Genomic DNA, 24,238 nt, shown 5'->3' on the forward strand with positions numbered 1-24,238 from the left:
AAAAAAGTTCACATTATGCAATATATACTGACGGGTCTAAATCGCAACATGGAGTAGGATATGCAGCTATATCACAGAACAAAACATATCAATTTTCTTTACCCAGTCATGCCTCGGTCTTTACAGGAGAGTTGTGTGCAATCACAGTAGCTATCTAAATTATAAAGCAAACAGCATTCTATAATTTTGTGATTTTTAGCGACTCAAGAAGCGCTATAGAAGCTCTTCAGAGTTACAATCCAAAAAATAATATTGTACAACAAATTCAATTTGAACTCCACAAATTGTATAAAAATGGAAAAAAATATTAAAATATGTGATCCCTGCTCATGTGGTGATAAGAGGAAATGAAGAGGCTGGTAAAGCAGTTAAAGAAGCAGTCCACATGATAAAAGCAAAAGTAAACATCCTACTAGCAATTATATGAGATATAAAAACAATAATTGTAGATAAATGGCAAAACGTATGGAATGAAGAGCCTGAAAATAATAAATTAAAACATAAGACAGGAAGTTATTAAATGGAGTTCAGCATATCAAAGAGAGAGACATGCTCAAGTAATCCTGACATGCCTCTGTATAAGCCACACTTGTCTGACACACGGGCACTTTATGAGCAACCCACGCGACCCTGCTCCCGAGTGTTCAGAGTGCAAGGTGTTGGTAACAGTCAGACATGTCTTGTGCGAGTGTCCAAAGTATGACCAGCAGAGACTGTCAACTTTTGGAAATAAGACAATAAATGAAATTTTGTCAGAATCTTTTACATTTTCAGTAGTTCCGATTTTTACTTTTCTGAGGAACTGCGATTTAATTGATAAAATATAAAACATTAAAAAGTTTAGTGAATTTTAAAACAAAATTTCAAAAAGTTCAAACTAATTCTGAATTTTGATATACCTTCTTAGTATGTATGTATGTAAGGGGAACATGAGTAGATCTATTTATTGTGTGTGTGTTCAAATATGAAAGCATTTGCCTTGGTGCATTTTTTTTATTTATCCTGAATGACCAATTTGGAAATCAGCTCAGTGTTGTGGTTAAACTACTTTTATAATAATAATACTTCACTGGCTTTTAAGTAGAATCTCTCTCTCTCTCTCTCTCTCTCTCTCTCTCTCTCTCTCTCTCTCTCTCTCTCTCTCTCTCTCTCTCTCTCTCTCTCTCTCTCTCTCTACAGTCTACCTATTGGAAATGTATATCAGTATTTTCTTCACATTATCTTTGGGATGTTGAAACACTTTACTATAAATGCAGTACATCAGGTCCATTCTTTGCTGCTGAAATGGTACTGGGTAATGAAGGATAGGAGTAGGCCTCCTATTCTACTATCTCCTCACCTTGATTAAGGTTGTCGAGTTTGTCTTGGTAAGCATGGAGCTACTGTGTACCGGAGTACCCTCCAATCACCGTCCTTTTATAGAAGGGTTTTTTGGTGAAAGTTGTTTTGGTAAATGTTTTGAATTGTGATGTAGGTGTTAATTCTGGTCTATTTTGTACTGCGCCCAAAATTTCAAAATTTTTAGCTGTCGTAGTGTTGGAAACCTATAGCTATGTAATTACTTTGTAAGTATATACAAATAATTTTATTACAAAAATGACACCACTTAAAGTACATAAATGATTATGATAATTCTTTCTTTACATTTATTTTATATTTGATGTTTATTATTGCAGGTATTGGCCGAGAGTACTACAAAGTTTTTCTCAGATGGATCGTCAAACACTTTCCATGTTTATTTCACTCATCCAGTGCAAGTAGAAAGAGATGTTTATTATACTGCCTCTGCCATTTTGGATGGAGCAGAACTTTCTTATTTTGGCCAGGAAGGAATGAGTGAGGTTACAGTGGGTGCTGTTACTTTCATGTTCCATTGTTCGTCAGAAAGTACAAATGGCACAGGTGTTCAAGGAGGTCAAATTCCTGAACTCATTTTCTATGGTCCCACTCTTGAAGTCTCTGAAAAGTAAACTTAAATTCTTTGTCTTCTTCCTGTAGGAGATTTTATACAGTTGTAGCATAAAGCAATGGTTATACCATTGAATGTAATATAGACTATTTAAGACACCAGTATATGGTGATATTTTCTTCCTCTATTAAATTGCACATAACCTTTATTATGCAGACAACTCAGGATTGTCCTCTTTTGATTTTTGCCACCATTTTTAAAAGTACTTCAGAGCACAAAGAAGGACCTTGATTTTTACAATTGTTTTAATGACCAAAATGACAAAGACATTGGAGTCCAAAATAAAGTGTTATGTTGGCAACAAATTTTGTCAAATTCACCTTTCCAAAGGTGAGCTGATTTGATATGCCAAAGTGATTTTATAATTGCCTGTTTTTCCATTACATATTACAGTTTCTGTTAGTGAAGTTGTTTTTGTTTTATATATAAACTGGAAGCTTTTTCTTACTACATAAGAAAATTATTATGGTATTTGTAAGGCTATTGAATTAAGTAGTAATGATTGTAACATTTTATTTGAAATGTGACCAAATATTGTTAAAATAATTTTCCAGTTTTGTATAAATGCAGATAGGACAGAACTTGAGACACCATTTGTAAGGAAAATGATCACTATTGTTTTGGAAAAATTACATTGGTAGAAATTTCAAGTTCTTTCGTAGATAAATTCATAACATTGTATATAAATAGCTTTAGAGTTGGGGTAAGAAAGTTTAGTACAAATGGGGAAAATTCAAAAGTGCTAAACAGCTGCTGTCTGTCTGCCATAGGATGTGTAGTAGGAAAAATTTTTGTTAATATACATTTCCATGACCTTTGGTATTGAATACAAGAAGTTGCTCTTGGTGAACACATTTGTTTATCAAGGCATTTCATAGATGGAATTCCTGGTGTGCTGACCTTTGTATTGGCACACATTTATATATGTTATCACTTTGTTAATTAGACTTAATGTACTTTTGTTTTTCATTTACCCAAGAATATGAAAATTAGGCTGGTTGTTTAACATATTTGAAGTTGAATAAACAAAAGTAAAGCCTATTATTTATGAACCTAGTAATTATAAATAGCCTTATTCCATGCAGACGGCTCTCCAGTTTACGAAACACATTAACAAAACTGTAACATAATAATAATAATAATAATAATTATTATTATTATTATTATTATTATTTATTTATTTATTTTTTTTTTTTAATACAAAATTTCAATTTCATTACCACTTTCAACATTGTTTTTTAGTATCCCTTGGTTCTTCCTTTTTGCTTACTCCTGCTAGTACAGTAGTACCTCAAGATACGAAATTAATCCGTTCCGAGGCGCCCTTCGTATCATAAGTTTTCGTATCTTGGACCACATTTTACATGTAAAATGGCTAATCCATTCCAAGCCCTCCAAAAACACCCCAGTAAATTATATTTCCAGGCCTAAAACACATGTTCTAGGGTTACGACACCAATCCGACTGAAGAAATATGACTCCAAAAAGGCAAAATACTGTACATACTTGAGTAATATTCAACTGCATGTAATGTTCAACCCCATTTTTACTGCATATATTAGGACTTTAGTATATGTCCCTTAGCAATAAGCCTAGCCTATGTTAGCGGTTGCTACTGTAGCCTAGTCTATGATTCTGACATCTAAACCTAAGAAGCTAAAAGCTTAGAATATGCCAGTAAAATGTATAAATAATCAGTATGTACTCATTTCAAATAATTATTAATTAATCATTAACTATAATACAAAAAAAAAAAAAAAACTTCCAATCGATTGTTTACATTCAGCTCTTACCGTCTTAACAGTACCGAACGAACGCCAAGCAATCACTTTTCCTAGGACACAGTAAGCCATAAATTTTCATTAGTATCTCTCTTCAACTAATGAAACTACCAAACAGTATAATAACCATTCATTTCTATTTTTTATTCTATCTTTACCTAATGGAGATACAGAGTTACTGACAGCTATAATGAAACATATACGTAATGTCATATTAAAACAGAAGAAGAATTCTAAAAAATACGTATTTTTTGGCAGCCTGATTTATTTTATATTTTATTAAATGTATTGCATGTACTCACTTCAAATAATTATTAAGTAACCATTAACTATAATAAACAAACAAACAAAAAAGCTTCCAAACTTCTGTTTACATCCAGCATTTACGAGTATCGAACGATCGCCAAGCAATCACTTTACACAGTAAGCCATAAATTTTCATTATCTCTCTTCAACTACTGAAACTACCAAACAGTATAATAACCATTAATTTCTATTCTTTATTCTATCTTTACCTAATATTTTTTTTTTTATTAAATGTGTTGCATGAATAAGTTTTTCAATTTACAGCATCCTTTTACCAATAGAATACTTAAAGCACAAGGGGTAGATGCTGACCAATAGGAGAGCAGGATCTTATGGGGTGACTAGCATCAGGAACCAATGGGAGAGCGGGAGGATGGTGGCAAGTTTACTAAGCTGGCAGCGCGAGAGTTTTAAAATTGTTCTTGGTGGTCCGGGCGAATCTCGGGACTTTACAGCAACAACCTTTTGTATCTTGAAAATTTTTCGTATTTAGAGCTGTAAAATTTTTCGTATTTGCTTTCGTATCTCGAGCTTTTCGTAAGTTGAGCCTTTCGTATGTCGAGGTACCACTGTACTAAGTTCCTGAAACGACTCAGGCAAACGTCATCGAACTGCCAAAGCATACGACCTGTGTAAGCCTTTTTGGGGTGTGTTTTTTTTCAACAAATTATTGCACTTTATGAAAAGCAGCTAGAATATCCTTAATTTCTGCCATTGTCATAGGGTCCTCCCCCTCCTCCTCACCCGCTGCTAGAGAACTCCTCTTGAATGACGTTATGTTGCATGGCCTCCAACTCCTTCAGGTCATCCATCGTAAGCTCCTCTTGGTGCTCCTCGAGAAGGTCGTTGATGTCGTCCTCGTCGACGACCAGCCCCATGGACTTGCCAAGTGCAACGATCTCGTCAATATCTGGTTGCAAAACAGTTTCAGGATCGTCAACTGTTTCTGAATCTGCAGCACCAGCTTCGCCCACGTCGAATCCCTCAAAGTCTCGGGCGGATATGGCATCAGGCCAGAGTTTCCTCCACGAGGAATTCAAGGTTCGCCTTGAAACCTCCTGCCAAGCCTGGTCGATGAGTCGGATGCATATCACATTTCGAAATGCTCCTTCCAAAATTGATGCAAGGTGAGGTTTGTGGTATCTGTGATGTCGAAACATCTCTTGAAAAGATGTTTGTATACAGCTTCTTAAAGTTCAATATCAATTGCTGGTCCATGTGCTGGAGGAGAGGGTTGGTGTTAGGCGGAAGAACCTTGATGAAGGAATACTCCGCTAGGATATCTTCCTTGAGGCCAGGAGGGTGAGCAGGGGCATTGTCCAATACCAGCAGACATTTCAGAGGGAGGCACTTCTCTTCCAAGAATTTCTTCACTGTCGGGCCGAAACACAGATTTACCCACTCCGTGAACAAAAGCCTCGCGAGCGCCTCAGTGGCATGGTTGGTTTGGTGTTTGCTTCATACCTCGGTGGTCGCGGGTTCGATTCCCGGCCATTCCATTGAGGAGTGAGAGATGTGAATTTCTGGTGATAGAAGTTCACTCTCGACGTGGTTCGGAAGTCACGTAAAGCCGTTGGTCCCGTTGCTGAATAACCACTGGTTCCATGCAACGTAAAAACACCATACAAACAAAAGCCTCGTTACCCAGGGTTTCGCATTAGCCCTCCACATCACTGGAAACTTCTCCTTAAGCACTGTGGGCCTTGAAGGCTTGAGGAGTCTCGGAATGATAGACCAGTAGGGGCTTCACCTTGCAATCCCCACTGGCGTTGGAACAAAGTGCGAGCGTAAGCCTGTCTTTCATAGGCTTATGCCCGGGTAGCTTCTTCTCTTCCTCCGTGATGTACGTCCGACGAGGCATTTTTTTCCAAAAAAGGCCAGTCTCATCACAGTTGAAGACTTGCTGAGAACTGTAGCCTTCCTTGGTCATCATCTCGTCGAACGTCTCTTTAAAGGCTTCGGCCGCTTTCGTGTGCGAGCTGGCAGCTTCCCCATACCGCACCACTGGATGGATGCCAGTCCGTTTCCGGAATTTCTCGAACCACCCATGCGAAGCCTTGAACTCTGGAGTTGGCGTTGATGTCCCTTCTCCTCCGTCGTCTTCGGCCTGGGCAATCAAATCACCAAAAATAGCGCTGGCCTTGTGGGAGATTGCCGTCTCTGTTATCGTATCGCCAGCGAATTCTTTGTCTTTTATCCTGACAAGAAGAAGCCTTTCCATCTCGTCGTGCACAAGGGTCCTCTTACTGGACAAAATAGTGACGCCTTTGGAAGGTGTAGCTGCTTTGATGGCATCCTTCTGCTTAAGGATGGTGCCTATTGTCGACGGATTTCTGTCGTATTCCTTGGCGATCACACTCAATCGAATACCAGCTTCATACTTCTTGATAATCTCCATCTTCGTTTCCAAAGAGACCATCCTCTTCTTTCCGTGAATTTCAAGTTTCTTGGGACCCATGACTATGTATATACTGTATGTAATTATGTTATGTAGTATGTATAAGTATGGAGTAAAGTTCTCACACAACACGATAAAGTATACTACAACGAAATCACTAATGAATTTATGTTAGTAAACAAAATTGTTAGAACGAACGAATACCTCGTGGGTACGATAACAATGATGGTACTGAGTGGCCGAGGCACGCCACTACGTAGTATGTAGTAGATGCATGATGGGAGGGATGCTGACCAATAGGAGGGAAGGATCTCATGGCAGTGACTAGCATCAGGAACCAGTGGGAAAGCAGGAGGATGGTGGCGAGTCTACTCGGTTGAAGGCGTGCAAGTTTCAAAATTGTTATCGGTGGTCCGGGCGAATCTCGGACTTTACAGCAACAACCTTTCATATCTTGAGCAATTTTCGTATGTAGAGCCGTAAAATTTTTCATATAAGCTTTCGTATCTCGAGTTTTTCGTAAGTTGAGCCTTTCGTATCTCAAGGTACCACTGTAGTGCTAACACGGGTTGTGTACAGAATAGTGAAAGATGTAGTGAACTTCCTTTTTCAGCTAACACATGGGTTGTGTACAGAATAGTGAAAGATGTAGTGAACTTCCTTTTTCAGCTACAATTGTTTTTACACTAATGGATCCTCTTAAAGAACATAGTACTATATAGATTTATAGTTTTTAACTAAATGTTATTCAGATTTATAATAAAAACTGAAAAGTATATGTATGATAGCATTAAAGTTGTATGATTAGTTTTTGTTGTAAATTTTACCAGAACAACAGAATTTTGGCATGGTTGGATGGTTTGTGGAAGAGCTCAAAATCAAGGCCAGAGAAGCCTGCTCTTTCATCTTTTTTGGCTTTTGAAGTATTCTGCCATGTTTAGAGCAGGCACTTGGTATTGTCAGAACAATATCTAAATTCTGTTTATGATATGTTACATGGAAATCTTTCAGTGTTCACTCAGTGGGGCTGATTGTTGCACTTGACCATATTTTTATCATTTGGGAGGGATGTGGGTCATTTATCCTCATTATCCTTCTGGATTATCTACCTTCATGCCTTAAGTGATTGGTGAGTGTATTGTCCTGGATTGCCATACATCCATTTACAATCAGTTGCTTTATAAAAGTACCCAGTATAACACGTGACAAAGTTTTCCTTACAGTGATGACCACAAACCAGATCCTCTTTATCATTGTCCTCCCTCATAATTGGGATTGAGGCTAATTATTGATAACAAGATTGTTAAAGAAGAAGACTTAAGCCTTTGAGATGTTGGATGAAACATGACCAGGTTTATTGCATTCTTGGAAGTCCATAAGAACCATAGCTGTTCAGGCAACAAACCATGTCAGCCGCAAGAAACGGGTTTGTCTCTATCCTCTCTCCCCTTGCTGGAGACAGGAGTTTAAGCTACCAAGAAGTAGATTTGCACGTTGCATGGAACATGAAAAGTGCTGTAACATTATGGCTGCAATGCTCACCTGCATCAAGCCAGTTCCAGCATATGATGTGTCTTATTCTTTAAGCTGCCCAAAGGAATGAAGAAAGGAGAAAAAGGAAAGACAAGAGACCAGCCAACTACCTCATTCCCTACTCCAGACAGTCATCTTAGGCAAGATACAAAGTGTGCTGCCAGGGGCACGGGATGAGTCACACTTGTTGAACAGCCACCACTGGACCAAAGGAAAACGTGTCCAAGGATCTGCAGGCAACGCTCTTCATGCAGAAGAAAGTGTAAGTGGTTTGAGGTAGTCATGAGCCAGCATTCAAATCTTATGAACAGATAAATACTCTAAAATGCCAGGGAGGAATGTATTCCTCTGGTGTCAAGCTCTTCTGCATGCACCCAAAGGGTGTTCTAGGACACGTTTTTCTGGATCTGGCCTGTGTTAACATGAAGTATACGATTCCTAACCTCTAGGAGACGAAACGTTCAGATGACACAATGCTTGATGTGACACTAAAGGTTTCCAACCCTTCCAAGGAACACAAGGTCAGAAGGAAAACTGCTTACAAAGTCAGTTAAAAGGGAGATGATTGATGCAAGTAGGAGGTCTGAGTTTCCTAGGTGAACAAGACCATGCCAAGCTCTTGAACCACACAAGTAAGCCCTGTAGCACCTTGCCAGTATCAACAGAAGGAACTTCTCTGTTATGCAAACCATTCAGAAGATCTTGTCTACTGAACAGGAACTCTTGAGTGGAGAAACCCATTTGATGACACCAATCACAGCAGCAGAAGGCTCATCTTGTATATGGCTGACAAAGATCCCCTAAAATAATAGCCTTATATCTGAGTTGCTGTTTCACTGGAATGATATCCTGAAAGGGATACTGGATCGACTCCAGACATGAAGAGATAAAGATCCTAGTAATTGGTGGCATCTCTCCTCAAGAAGATTGTGCTAAGGAGGAGTCTCTCTCGGCCACTCTGCTTGAGGTTAACTTAAGACTTTGGAGCTTGACAAAGCTAGTTGCTCTTAATTCACCTATTTGAATTATTCCTGTATTTGTGAGCCTCATCCGAAGGTTGGGGTGGTCTTTCAAAGAGCTCTTGGCCTCCGGGGGCATGGAGTGTACAGTACAACCAAGTCCACATCAGTGTTTTGAAGTTGAGTGCAACTTCCTGGGATTTTAGAAGATTTGTGGAAGGTAGGTATGGGGACTCTATCGTTCAACCTCCCAGATACATCCCAGAAGGCAGAAGGGAGTCTTCTGCTCCAATGAACAATTCTGGGACCATGAATAGACGACCTCTAGCTTTCTGTCGAAGAGAAGAGGTCTTACATGGATCTTTTCCAAGTAGGCAAAAGAGATAATAGGATAACCCAAGGGAATGTCCTGTGACAAAATGCTTAGCACAGATACGTTCTAAATATCCTACTGCCAACTTGTTCATAGTCAAAGTAATTTCACTGCAGACTTGGGAGAAGTCCTTGAGCTGCCATGCAAACGTGCATCTCCAACAGAGGAAATGTCCTATGGGGTGATCCCTTATGATGACATACGATCAGTATGCTACTCATCGGAGGAGACATCCTATGATGATAAGACATGGCCCCCTTTGACCAAGGAATAAACTTGGCAATGTTCATGAGCAACGTACCACAGAGCTAAGATGGATCTTAACTACTACAGAGACAAAAACACTAGGATATTGAGATACATTACTCATCAGGTTAGTACTTGGATATAAAAGGTATAGGTTCAGTTAGGAATCAACCCCAACCTAACCCAATGCCAAATTCTTGAAGTATGGGAAAATCTTGCAGAATAAATGAAACTGAAGAACATACTCTGGGTCCTATTCATTAGATCAAAGGTTTCTCAGCTATGAAAAATTCAAATTAAAAATTTGTCCTTTTTCATACTATTTTATTAATCATAATTTCAATGTTCTTTCCACATTCCATAATTGGGGTTGGCCTTGTGCGAAGATGGAGCTTGCGCTGGACATATGCCGTGAAGTCATTGTGTTTCTGGTTCTTTCAGGTTCATCAGGCTGGAGAGGCATTCACATACAATTAATTGATTAGCTTTGTTGTAAAAGCATATGTTTACAAGTGATAAAAGTGTTACAAGATGGTAAATTACCAGTTTGCTGATTTATCCATGCTAAGGAAAGCCAAGACCATAGGGCTCTTACTACCTGCCTTTTCTGTAGTTACTTATTTACGCCTTCAGTGCACTTCCAAGAGTCCAATTTAATAAGTTTTCCTGTGAGTTGTACACTGAGGTGTAGAGTTTTTTTTCTGATAACAGCAGTACCTGTAACTTGCAATTTTTTATGAATTTATAAAGTTTATTAATCACATTATGTATCTTAGTCAAATTAGAATAACATTTTATGTATTGGAACCAGCATACCATTATTCTAATGAGTTGGTCCTGTAGGGAGAGGATGGTGGTTTTACAGTATTCAGGTTGTACGGTCTGATTACACAGTGCTGTCGTTGCCCTAATATGATAAACTGAATAAGTACTTCAACCCTAACCTGTCACTAAATGACATCATAAACTCTACCAACAACAGTGAGTTGCTGTTGATGGGATCTTTAGTGAACTAAGACCTGTCTGGGGTTCCAAAGGGTAATGTTCTTGGTGGTCCACTATTAATTTTGGTGTATACAAGTGCTATGAATATTCTCCTGAAAAACAAGAATGTTCAATATGCTACTGATGCTACACTCATGGGTGTAGTAAAGTCTCCAGTAAAACTAAAGGCCTGTCCACACGACCGTGCCTGATCAGTGGACCTCCCATCTAACGGCCACATTTGACGGGCAGACCGTCAAATTGCCCTGATGGGGCTTGTAGCAAAATCACCATGGTGGTGCCCGATGGCTTGAGCTTCGACCCTGGCAGACGTACGTTAACCATGTACATTTCTTTTACCGAGCCATTCTTTGCACCATATTCTCTTCTTTTTCTTCTTTTTCATCACACAAAGCAATTATCATGCCACACAATATCGTCGTCTTTGCGGTAGGCACCCTTCTGAGCACTGAACACACTACTGGCATCGCCGGGCACGCCCACCTCTCCATCGCTTCACCCGTGTGGACAATATTCACGGGTAAGGCCGTCAACCCTGGAGCACGCTGATCAGGCCCGCTCGTGTGAACAGGCCTTAAAGCACTAGTAATTAGCAGATCTCAAAGATTTTAAACCCCTTCCCCTTTAGGTGGATGTATATATTTATTACAGTGATATTGCAGCCTTTTTTAGGTCATTTGTCCTTGCTTTACTAGAATACTGTTCTACGTTATGGATATCTGCTCCTGCCAGAAATTTATCTCTTAGATGAAGTGGTTAGTGGTGGTAGGCTGGTTTCTTAACATTAGCAGTTAGGACTTGGACCATCGATGGATGGTCCCTAGTTTGTCAGTTTTTCAAAAAGTTTTACTTTAATAGTGATCTTTCACATTCACAGTTTATCCCTGATCCCCTTTTCCTACCAAGAGCAAACAGATTCACTGAACAGCACTACCAGAGGTCCCTTGTTCTTCATACTGTTGGACTGTGGAGCATCCTCTTGCAATTGGAACTTTAAAAGTTCAAGTGGAGATGCAATACACAATCCCCCCTAATGCTATTCTCCTTGCATTTTAAGACAGTTTTATGTATTTACTAATTAATTTTCTCTCTATAGTGAAACAGGTCTGTGTTCACTTGATCAAAGAAGGGTTGAATCTAGTTTAAACTTCTATTTACAGACATTAAGATACCCATCAAAATTGAGTAGAATTATTATTAACACCATCATTCCAAAAAGAATAGGACCAATTCATTTTATCCATTTGTTATACGACTGAAAACGTGCATAGAGAAATATAAAATTTCTGAACCATTCAGCAAATTCAACACCTTTTTGGAAATGGAATAAGCCTCATGTATGTCATAAGCTATTAGATTTAGAGAACAAAAAATTCCTAGTTATGCTGTCAAACAAATTTTTTTGGATCCAAGAAATTCATGCAAATACTATCTCTGTTTATACAGATGGCTTAAAAACTGATGCTGCTGTGTAGTTCGCAGTTATAACAGACGAAAAATATTATCAAGGAAGAATACCTATATATAGCTCCATATCCACAGAATTTGCAGGAATTTCATTAGCTCTGTATCAAATTCCTAAAAGTCCCAACAAACATTGCACTATAGTGATTCAAGAAGAGCTATTCAAGCAATAGATTCTTTTAATCATCACCCTGCTATTAGAGCAATGTAAGAAAATATTTATTTTTTAAGCATTCAAAATACCAAGATATCTTTGTGCTGGACACCAGGGACAAGTTGGAAATGAAGGCAATGACGAAACATATAAGGATTAAAAATGGTTTTAGATAAAATCTGGGCAGACTAATGTTTGTCACTTGAAAATAACAAACTTAACGGATAAAGACTACAATAATGCCTAACAGAAACCATGAGGTCACTTTGTGCAGGCTGCGTAATGGGCACACAAGGTTACCCCATGGCTTTATGTCCAATCAACATCCTCCAGAATGTGATACCTATCAAACCAGAATAACTGTGAATATTTTTTTTCACATTTTAACTGAATGCTCTAAATATTCACATATTAGGCATAACTACTTTGGATCATTTAGAATGAACGACGTTTTAGATGACAACTCAAATGTTTGTAAGATATTTAGATTATTAACAGATACCGATCTATTAAAATTAAATAGATATTTTTATTCGAGCACATTGTTTTATAAGTGTACAGTAATGTTTTATCTATTTTATTTTTTAACTATTTTATAAATATATCCTATTTAATATAGTATATTCAACAGATTTTATCTCCATTAAGCAGCTGATTGGACTTGGTTGGAAATGGCTGCTTAAACAATAATAATAATAAAATAACTTTGTATCATATAGGGGCATAGTGCCATCAGTGCACCTCACATGGTGTACTGTAGGCATTACAAGGATCTTTTCAGCGTCCTGTCGCCATCTTGTTGCAACCCCTATCATCCCTTTCACTGTAGTACCTCCATTCATATTCTCTATCGTCAGTATTACGATCCAGCTTCTAGCAATTGTTTCATAATGCAAATGCGAGGTTTTTGTCCTGTCCTGTTACACCTTTTAAACCTTTCCACTCTGTTTCCCTTTCAGTGCTGAAAATCCTCATAGTTCCCAGTGATAGGCCTTTGGCCTAAATTCTATATCCCATTCCATTCCATTGTCTTTTCTGTATCTTCCTTTACCTTCTCTTATTAATTAACATCATATTCTTTGGAAGCTTGAATTTAAAGTCGGTGGCCCCTGTGAGCCTGTTCCATATGAACTGGGTTCCCTTTGAATAATATATGATAGGAAAAGATTTAGGACAGTGAATCATTTGAATTAGTCAAATGAACTGATACAGTTGGCAAGGCACTCATTTAATTCAGGCATTTCTTTAAGTGGTCTGAAAATCACTAAAACCTATATGGGTTATGATACAAATTTCTGAAAACCGTTGTAATTGCTTGTATTAGAAATGGGGAGGCAGTCAATCAAAGAATTTGTTGTGTTAGCATTTGATATAATTTCGATGTCAACTTTAATATCTTGGACATTTTTGGAAATAGCTTTCTTTAGGTTATCAAGGGGATCAGCATTTATTCTGGTTTTGGTTATTTGTTAGTATCCGAGTAAAGACGTCTAACCCAGGATAACTTTGAGGACGTTCCAGAGATCCACCCTAACTAGTACTACTACTAGTTTTAGCATAAAAACGCTCAATGAAAGTACAGAAGTTCTTTGCAGAACGGATAAGGAAAAATTCTGATATATCAATCTGGATGGAATTGTTAAAAATAAAGGAGTGCAGCACGACCTTAGAGGCTAAAATCGCCTATAACAAAATCAGTTTAATACATATGAGACTTTCAAAGAGTTAAGAATAAAGTTAACTAGAAGCGTTAGTTGATAAAATTGGCAACAGATAGAAACTAAAGCAAAATGTGTAAGGGAGATAGTAAAAAAAAAATAAGGTGGGAGCACCCGTCATTTTGAATATAAAAATTAGTAACGAGGTCATTTCCAGTAAAAAAAATTAATAAAAACTAACTAAAATTTCCAGATAGGAGAGGTACAAAGACAGGAGATTTGAAGAATAGAAGAATAACTCCCTATTCAAAGAGAATTAGTAATAATAAGTGTTAAATGTGTTACGGCATGGGAAAAGTCACCAGAATTCAAATCGAGAAACGAGAGAAGTACATTAAAGTAACTGTTGGGGATGGCATTAGAATAAAAATCTTATAATTGAAATAAACGTTTGATAACAGTGTAATATATGAGAAGTGATTAATTAATGTTAGGGAATGCTATGATAAAAAGAGACTTTACCGACTCAAGCGGGTGAGCGTGCGCGGAACTGTGATTGCAGTGCTCGGCGAGGGAGGAACAAGGAGTCTCAGTCCCTAACAGAAGTAGGTTTAACTCATATAAGCTCTCTTTTCAGCTTCTATATAATTATTATTATATGAATCTCTTGAATGACTTCTTAAATCTGTTGGAAGATTAAAAAAGTACCCCGATCTAAAACAACCTAATCGTTGGCTACTGTAATGACATTAGTAATCTCAATCCACAATGAATACTGTAAGGCTAATAATTAGTGTAGCGTAGGGTACAATTACCCCCATTTTATAAGTTTTAGCAGATTGGGGTTTTTGTTGTCCCAACCCCCCGGTTTAAGTAGACCAGGCGACAGTGCCCTTTAGCCTAGGTTATAGGCTACCTACGGTAGTACTACCTAGGCTAGCTACCTATTTTGATTCCAATACAAAGACTTTAATTGGCCTCATTTGTGTCCGACTACCTACAGGCTACATATATCATTACTATTTCAGTCTTCCCATCTTCTCCTCCCTACATTCAACTGCTCTGGGTGACCCTAGTGGGAACCAGGGGTTTCTTTGTGAAGGGGGTTCGAAAGGAGTAAGAGTGGAGTGGACTACCTACCTAGATACTACCTAGTACGTAGTCGGTTAACTAGTCTAGGCAGGTTAGTCCCAAGTAAAAAGAGAAAAAAATCCATTGTTGCCTAAAGGCAGGAAGTAGAGTGAGTACCCTTACCCTGATGGGGAGGGAAGTGGTGCCTGAGGTTAAAGTTTAAGATAGGTTAGGTTAGGTTGTAAAATGCTCACCACCTAGGTAAGGGATACCCTAGGCAAGGCCATTTGATCACTCGGTAAAACAACACTACTACCTTGACCTTGATCTTTCCAGTGTGTGACTGTAGCAATTAATCCTTTTGCTCGTAATTTTTGTTGTTCTTACATTCATTGAACCAAGAGAGGTGTGATTGCAGTCTTCAGTTTTACCAAGGGACAGCCTAGGCCAGGCTGCATGACCCCCTCAGTCTACTTCGGCTCCTAAACATGAAATACAGAAACTAGCCCAGTTTCTGTGTAACCAAGTCAAACTGTGGTGAATAACTGAAGTACTATAGGATTTTTTATTGTGTGAGGTGAAGTACTACTACATGCCTTTTTTTAGATATACTATCATAGAAGTGTACCCTTCTTTGTTTATCATCTCCAGGATGCGGGTCGTCGGATTGATATCAGGTGGGAAAGATAGCTGTTATAATCTGTTGCAGTGTGTTGCTGCTGGACACGAAGTTGTTGCCTTGGCAAATCTATCTCCATGTCATACAGGTTAGTTTTTTTTATGTTGAAAGTGACTTTTCACAAATGTAAAATTATTGCTAAATACTCTGTAATGCAGACTCTAATTTTCATACTCTTTATGTAGTACTATATAAGTCACAGCTCAAAGCTCACAAAATTAATAGTACTCTATGAGTATTGAATGTGTTTCAAGGTAGGAGGGTGATTGGTATGACTATGTGTTAGTGAAGGTATATCATCAATGAATCATGAATATCTTGATGACCCCAGTATTCCTTGAAAATTTGTAGACAGATGACCAATTTGGAGGATTGTAGATGTCAGCTATCATGTTTCAAGTTGTAACCAGTTTACGGTGTACAGTATTTCATTTAGCTCCTAAGTTGTGTGAAGTGCAATACTGTAGGCTAATATGTAAAGCATTGGTATTTGTGTGTGGAACTCAAAAATTGTTTTTAAAGTGTTTGTTAGTGTAGGTTCGGTTATATGTATTTGTACTATACTTAATATGGTCAAATACATAATTTTTATAAGCTTTACTCTGCAGAGTTCTGCAAGTCTTTGGATACAAAAATTGCCTAATAGAGACAATTTACACTACTATATCATATATGACAAAATGGAAACATTAGCTACAAGTTTGTGCGAGAATAACTTTTTTTTCTTCTTTTTAGAAAAAATTTATTTGTTGCCAGACAAACCCACAAAAGTTCTTTATAATAGCCTCATCTGTGGTAATGCAGTCTCCAGACACATCGAGAAGAAGAGGTCCACTTTTCAATTAATAGCGTATGCATCTGGCTCCTTATTGTGCCAGCTGGTAGAACTTGTCATCATTTAGGCATCTGGTGTTTATGTGTGTGTGATACCCCAAGAGTACTGTACCAGCTCTGCCTAATCACCTAAGTTATCTGGAAGACATTGCCATATCAGAATTATGAGGCATTATTATGAGAGATCAATTTCTTTTGGGAAGGGGGATCATGTTTATTTTAACTACCAGTGCAGTTAAATGAGATTTGTTTCTACAAAAAATACCTTTGGTCTTTACATAGGATTTAGCTTGTGAATGCGAGCTGGAACTTTCAGACAAGGTCATTAATTACTGACAGTAGGGGGGAAGCCCCGCCCACTCACTGATCTGCACTCAACTAACTTTTTTGGCCGCTGTTGTGTGATGATGCTCTGCGCTTCTCTGCCCGACTGCTGTTTGCTTTCTGTTTTATGTATGTTTTAAAAATATTTTTGTGTGATTATTGTTTGTTATAGTATATGTTTGCAAGCCCCTTATCATTTTAGCATTTTTTGGAAAGGGAACTGCAAAATGTAGGAGCTGTTTAGGGAAGGACAGGCCATGTAGTATTCAGTTTCTCTGCTCTATAGAGGTTGACTCTCATTCATTATTGTATGTCACACCTTGACGTGAACGCAATCAAAACAACTAAAGCGACTTCTATAATGCAATCAAAACAACTAACTGCTCCGACAGTGATGACTTACTAGCTTTGGTGTCTGATAGCTGTAGGACTGCTCTTGGGTATTCCTGTATGTCATGTCTGGGTGATGTTCTCCTTTACACGCTGTTGCTGAAGGCCATGCTTGTTAAGATCAAGAACAGGAGAAGGAAGTTGTCATAGTTGTCTTCACTTTCGTCTTTGTGGTCGAGGGCCATCGCCTCCTCCCCTTCTTTTTCCAAAGCTAGCAAGTGGAGAGAGAGGAAGAGATGGTTGCATTGTCTGCGGGAATCTCTACAAGACTTCCTGCGGCAAGCCTGTTTTTTGCAGAGAGCACTGGCTGTCTCTTGCTAGTGTGAGTATCACTGGTCCTGTTTAGGCAACATGGATGCAAAGTGCAAACACAACCTGGGGTTCTCTGGGCCTTTTATGTACCAGTACTGGCCCTGCACTGCCCCCCCCCCGAGTAGCCCATTTACCTTGGACACATTTTTCCTTCGATCTTGGGTTGGATGTCCAACAGGTTGTGTGCTCATCTGGCTCCCCTGAGTGACAAATGCATCTCAACTAAGGTGTTCGATTAGCGAGAGAGAATGTGTGTGAATGATTTTTTTCCTCCTTTTTCTTTTCTCATTTACCTGTCTCTCTTAGAACAGAGAGGCAGGTAGTTAGCTGTCACATGCTGGATGGATGAGTTTTGGAGAAGACTACATGACTGGGACATCCTGGCCTTCATCTTTTTGTAGATAGATTGGATGCATGTCACCCCCTCTCTCTAGACATGGTGGGGAGAGGGATCAATAATAGAACAAAACTGTTGGTTTTATTGGCAAGCTTTTATTATCTGACACTCTCGGGTTCTTTCAAGCCTTACTCAAAGTAATGATGCAACTCATTACATAACCCCAGAAGTCTAGCAGTTGCAATATCCCGTATGTCCAACAAGCTAGGGGTGCAGGATTCCTTTGTCAGTTCTTCCAGACCATGAAGGTATTCACAGATGGGTAGAACCAGCCAGTCTCTTCAGAGATTCACTCAGATGCTACCCTCCAATGAGTAAGTCAGCTTTGTAAAGACCGAGGGTTTGTATTTGAGTAGGAACAGATAGCAGATTTTTAAAGTGACTTGCATTTTTTTGACCATTTTAAAGTGACTTGCGTTTTTTGACCATTTTGGTAGTCAAAGTTGAGCAAAGGTTGATATTTTGGCACTTATTGTTATTTATATGAAAATATTCCAAAACTGATAAAATCTACAACCATGGGTTGTTTTTTAGTTGTATTCTACATGAAATTGCACACATTTCCATATATAAAAACTTTATGTAACGGCTAATTTAAAAATGGTGCAAACATTACGACAATCGGACGAAAAAATGTAAGATTTTTTCGGAAGAGTTACCGCGCGGACGTCAGGAAAAAGTTTTTTTTCATAAATTCACCATAAATCGAAATATTGTGCTAGAGACTTCAAATTTGTTGCAAAAATGAAGGTAAATGATTGAATATTACTAGAATATAAAAACAACCCATGGTTGTAGATTTTATCAGTTTTGGAATATTTTTTTCATATAAATAACAATAAGTGCCAAAATATCAACCTTTTTGCTTCAACTTTGACTACCAAAATGGTCAAAAAACGCAATGTAAGCTAAAACTCTTCTATTCTAGTAATATTCAATCATTTACCTTTATTTTCCTAACTTACAGTACAAACCTGAAGGTCTTTACACTTATGGTCCACCCCTCATTCTGATATCTGGGCCTAAAGACAAGTGGAGTGTAGACCAACGAGTGGGTTGGCTTTCCCTCTACCGTCAGTAGTTAATGACCTGGCTTGAAAGTTAGCAGCCATTCCAGCTTGCATTTACAAGGAAGTCCCATGTAAAGGCCTTCAGGTTTGTATGTTATGAAAAGTACAAATTACAGGCAGTCCTCAGTTATCGGCGGACTCGGTTAACTCTTTAACGCCGATTGGACGTATTAAACGTCAATATAAAATGTCTGTTGGGTGCCGATTGGACGTATGGTACGTCTATATAAAAAAGTTTTTTTAAAAATTCGCAGAAAAATAGTTGTAGGCCTACTAGGCAAAGACTTTTGTATCACGCGCCTTGGGGGATGCTGGGAGCTCACGGATCAAGGCGTTGTTTTGTTACGATCGTTACCCAGTCGAGCAAGCACGAATTTCTTTCTTATCGCACTAAAAAAGCATCAGCGGACACATCTCAACAAAAAACAACTCATGGTTGAGCTTTTTATCAGTTTTGAAATATTTTCATAAAAAAATAACGATAAGTGCCAAAATTTTCAACCTTCAATCAACTTCGACTCTTACCAAAATGTTGAAAAACGCAATTGTAAAGCTAAAACTCTTATATTCTAGTAATATTCAATCATTTACCTTCATTTTGCAACAAATTTGAAGTCTCTAGCACAATATTTCGATTTATGGTGAATTTTATGAAAAAAAAAAACTTTTTCCTGACGTCCGCGCGGTAACTCTCCGAAAAAATCTTACATTTTTTCGTCCGATTGTCGTAATGTTTGCACCATTTTAAATTAGCCGTTACATAAAGTTTTATATATGGAAATGTGTGCAATTTCATGTAGAATACAACTAAAAACAACCCATGGTTGTAGATTTTATCAGTTTTGGAAATATTTCATATAATAACAATAAGTGCCAAAATTATCAACCTTTGCTCAACTTTGACTACCAAAATGGTCAAAAAACGCAATTGTAAAGCCTAAAACTCTTCTATTTCTAGTTAATATTCAATCATTTACCCTTTATTTTTCCTAACTTACAGTACAAACCTGAAGGTCTTTACACTTATGGTCCACCCCTCATTCTGATATCTGGGCCTAAAGACAAGTGGAGTGTAGACCAACGAGTGGGTTGGCTTTCCCTCTACCGTCAGTAGTTAATGACCTGGCTTGAAAGTTAGCAGCCATTCCAGCTTGCATTTACAAGGAAGTCCCATGTAAAGGCCTTCAGGTTTGTATGTTATGAAAAGTACAAATTACAGGCAGTCCTCAGTTATCGGCGGACTCGGTTAACTCTTTAACGCCGATTGGACGTATTAAACGTCAATATAAAATGTCTGTTGGGTGCCGATTGGACGTATGGTACGTCTATATAAAAAAGTTTTTTTAAAAATTCGCAGAAAAATAGTTGTAGGCCTACTAGGCGAAGACTTTTGAATCACGCGCCTTGGGGGATGCTGGGAGCTCACGGATCAAGGCGTTGTTTTGTTTACAATCGTTACCCAGTCGAGCAAGCACGAATTTCTTTCTTATCGCACTAAAAAGCATCAGCGACACATCTCAACAAAAAACAACTCATGGTTGTAGCTTTTATCAGTTTTGAAATATTTTCATATAAATAACGATGTGCCAAAATTTCAACCTTCAATCAACTTCAACTCTACCAAAATGGTCGAAAAACGCAATTGTAAGCTAAAACTCTTATATTCTAGTAATATTCAATCATTTACCTTCATTTTGCAACAAATTTGAAGTCTCTAGCACAATATTTCGATTTATGGTGAATTTATGAAAAAAACTTTTTCCTTACGTCCGCGCGGTAACTCTTCCGAAAAAATCTTAAATTTTTTCGTCCGATTGTCGTAATGTTTGCACCATTTTAAATTAGCCGTTACATAAAGTTTTATATATGGAAATGTGTGCAATTTCATGTAGAATACAACATTAAACAACCCATGGTTGTAGCTTTTATCAGTTTTGAAATATTTTCATATAAATAACAATAAGTGCCAAAATATCAACCTTTGCTCAACTTTGACTACCAAAATGGTCAAAAAACGCAATTGTAAGCTAAAACTCTTCTATTCTAGTAATATTCAATCATTTACCTTTATTTTGCAACAAATTGGAAGTCTCTTAACACAATATTTCGATTCATGGTGAATTTATGAAATAAACTTTTTCCTTACGTCCACGCGGTAACTCTTCCGAAAAAATCATAAATTTTTTTGTCCGATTGTCGTAATGTTTGCACCATTTTAAATTAGCCGTTACATAAAGTTTTATATATGAAAATGTGTGCAATTTCATGCACAATACAACTAAAAACAACCTATGGTTGTAGCTTTTATCAGTTTTGAAATATTTTCATATAGATAACGATAAATAGAAAAAATTCGTCCTTCGGTCAACTTTAACTTGACCGAAATGGTCAAAACTGCAATTGTAAGCTACAACACTTACAGTCTAGTAATATTTAATCAATTACCTTCATTTTGCAACAAACGGGAAGTCTCTAGCACAATATTTCGATTTATGGTGAATTTTTGAAAACCACTTTATTTTACGTCCGCATGGTACGAATTCATGCATCATTTTATGATAATATTTTTTCTGTGTTGCCTTGATCGTTTTACAATGTGTTGTATACCAAAATCATTGCAATTTAGTGTACAATACAACGGAAAAAAATTATCTCGTTAGCTTTAACCGTTTCGCTCACAGCGAGATTTGAATGCAATTATATATGAAATATTGTTTTCGTGCTATCATATCCATTATTTGTATATGATAATGATATTTTTTTTTTCATTTCTGTTGGTTGCATACTAAACTTCAGGCAATGACAAAAAAAAGGAACCAAAAATGAACTCGTAATCTTGAAAACTGAGCGAGCTATGATTTAAAAAAAAAAAAAAATTTTCCCCTTCGGCGCTCACTCCCAGACCCCACTGGCATATGGGAGACGATTTTTATTATACCCCTTCGGCGTTAAAGGGTTAATGGTGGTCCATTTTTATGGTGCCTGTCTAGCGCCGTAAAATCGACGATTTGTGGCGCCATGACAGGCCAAGTTTTGGTTATTGGTGCCATAAGGTGTCTATGGTAGAGTTTTGGCGTCATAACATAACTCAGAGGCGCCATTCACTGAAACTTGTGGCGCCATAAATCACCAAGTTTCGGTTAATGGCGGTTTTCGCCAATCAGCACCCTGCCAAGAACAGAACCCCCGCCGATGACTGGGGACTGCCTGTACTTGAAAAATTTGCTGTTTCCAAGATATGATATCTTGGTTAAGGAAGGGTAGATTTCATGCATACTGATCCATGAAGAGGGTAGGCATCCATTCTTAGGGTCATGGGATTAGGACTGTTGCAACCTCTAAGGTTTTGAAATGAGTGTGAATATGGCTACTCAGGGCTCTTCCCACTTTTATCAAATTTTACTCAAGGATTTGAGTGAATAGATCCTTTGATTGTTACTCCCTTGGTCTGATAGTCATTGCAGGTCATGTTTCCAGAAATGAAGAGAATAGTCATTGCAGGTCATGTTTCCAGAAATGAAGAGAATAGTCATTGCAGGTCATGTTTCCAGAAATGAAGAGAATAGTCATTGCAGGTCATGTTTCCAGAAATAAAGAGAGTGGGTGGTTGTTCACTCACCATCTTATTCATCCTTAGGCATAGACTTCCAAAGGTACCTGCTCTTACTCATCACTATTATAGAAAGCATCACTCTTATTGTTCTTCTATCCATGTTCTTCTAAAATTGGATATGAAAAGAAAATACAACCGACAACCTTACAATTCTAATAAGGCCCAGTTTAAGTCATAACCCCTTGTTAGCCTCAAGTCTTCTGTTGGATATACGGTACATAGTTATTTTCAACTGACAGTCACTGGCTGAGCACCCGTGCATACTTCTGCAACCTCCAAAGACTTGAACTGAAGCCATTCACCCAGGTTGCTGCTGAGGCTATCAGGAAGCAATGTATTTGTCCTGAAATAAATATATTTTTCTTTATCATCAGATTAATTTTTCACATACAAACCGGTTACTTATCCAGATAGCAGTTGATTCAAACGGCAGAGAATGACCAGTTCTACCAATGGGTAAGAGGATGGGATTCTTATATAGACAAGGGTAAAGCAGTAATTGTCATCTTCTGGGACACTTCTGAAGATTGCACTATCGCTGATAAGGGTATATTGTAAAGTAATGTGATTGTTGGTGAAAAATTATTTTATGACAATTGCAATTTTAACTTTACAGACGAACTTGACAGTTATATGTATCAGAGTGTGGGGCACATGGGTGTTGGAATGTATGCCGAGGCTGTTGGTGTACCCCTGTTCCGCCGTAATATAGAGGGATCTTCCCTGAACACCACAACCATAGCATATACCCCAACTGAGGGAGATGAAGTGGAGGATTTATTTTTATTGCTGAAAGAAGTCAAGGTGAGGTTACATGTAATGCTTGCTTGTGAATAAGAATAGAATTAACAAATCTGTGTTAATGAATATATAGCCTTTGTAAGATCTTAAATTTGCATCAGTTCATAAAAAAATTTCTTTATTGGGCATTATCATTCATAGTAGGATGTTGAAGGCTCCAACTGAGCATTGAGAAACTTTTGGTATGGGTTTGGGATCTCCCTAGGTATAGAAATGAAATAAATAGACTTGTGAGACCACATCAAGTTGTCTAAAGAGACTTCAGTGTGTGGTTACCACTGTGCCTTGGAAAAATAGAAGTTGGGAGGTGAATGAAAATTCATATCAGGTTAACCAGGGATGAATTTTCTGGTTGTGTTGGAAAGCATTTCTGTATTTAAACCCTTCTAACTGTTAATGGTGGAGAATCCAAAGCATGGTGGTATTTATGGTTTATAAAGCCCAGAAGGAAATGTAATTTTTAGTCCTTACTGCTGCACCCCTCCACATAAGACATGCATGCATGGCAATTTCCCCAGTACACATTTTCTGTTGAATGGGCAATGGCTTGGAATAATTAAAACACAGCCTCACCCTTCTGGCTTTGATTGGCAGTGGGATCAGTGGTGAGCTGATAAAATAATGCCTAATAAAGTCACCTCTTAATTAACGTGAGGGTTATGTTCCATGAGAGAGCGGGTTAATTAAAAATGTGTTATTTAAATATATTTTCCCTGTAAGAAATGACAGTACTAATAAGGGGTTACGTTCCTGGAATTGGGAATGCACTGCTTTATTACTATAATACTATGTAGGTCAGACAAAGAAAAACAGAACAAAATCTTTTTCTTTATTAATAAATACAGTACACAAAGTCTTAAGCTTTATTGATAAATAAATGCATAAAGTGCACTATGCTGTC

At 37.8% G+C, this 24,238-nt stretch overlaps 2 protein-coding genes across 2 annotated transcripts in view; both read left to right on the forward strand.

Annotated features, from left to right (window-relative positions):
* The window catches only part of LOC135220776 (BTB/POZ domain-containing protein 6-B-like), a gene marked incomplete in the record, with an annotated part of 184,957 nt that extends 182,031 nt beyond the window's left edge, over positions 1-2,926 (forward strand). Inside the window, 1 exon segment of the mRNA XM_064258248.1 lies at positions 1,677-2,926. Within this exon segment, the coding sequence (XP_064114318.1) occupies positions 1,677-1,970 (294 nt within the window).
* Positions 2,927-14,231: 11,305 nt separating this feature from the next.
* Positions 14,232-24,238, forward strand: part of LOC135221248 (diphthine--ammonia ligase-like) — a 133,847-nt gene continuing 123,840 nt past the window's right edge. Inside the window, exons 1-3 of the mRNA XM_064259064.1 lie at positions 14,232-14,451; positions 15,569-15,684; positions 23,153-23,340. Coding sequence (XP_064115134.1) covers positions 15,570-15,684; positions 23,153-23,340 — 303 coding nt within the window. The 5' untranslated portion in view covers positions 14,232-14,451; position 15,569. The remainder of the gene's footprint in view (positions 14,452-15,568; positions 15,685-23,152; positions 23,341-24,238) is intronic.

This window comes from Macrobrachium nipponense, chromosome 2 (assembly GCF_015104395.2).
Source record: "Macrobrachium nipponense isolate FS-2020 chromosome 2, ASM1510439v2, whole genome shotgun sequence".
Lineage (NCBI taxonomy): Eukaryota > Metazoa > Arthropoda > Malacostraca > Decapoda > Palaemonidae > Macrobrachium > Macrobrachium nipponense.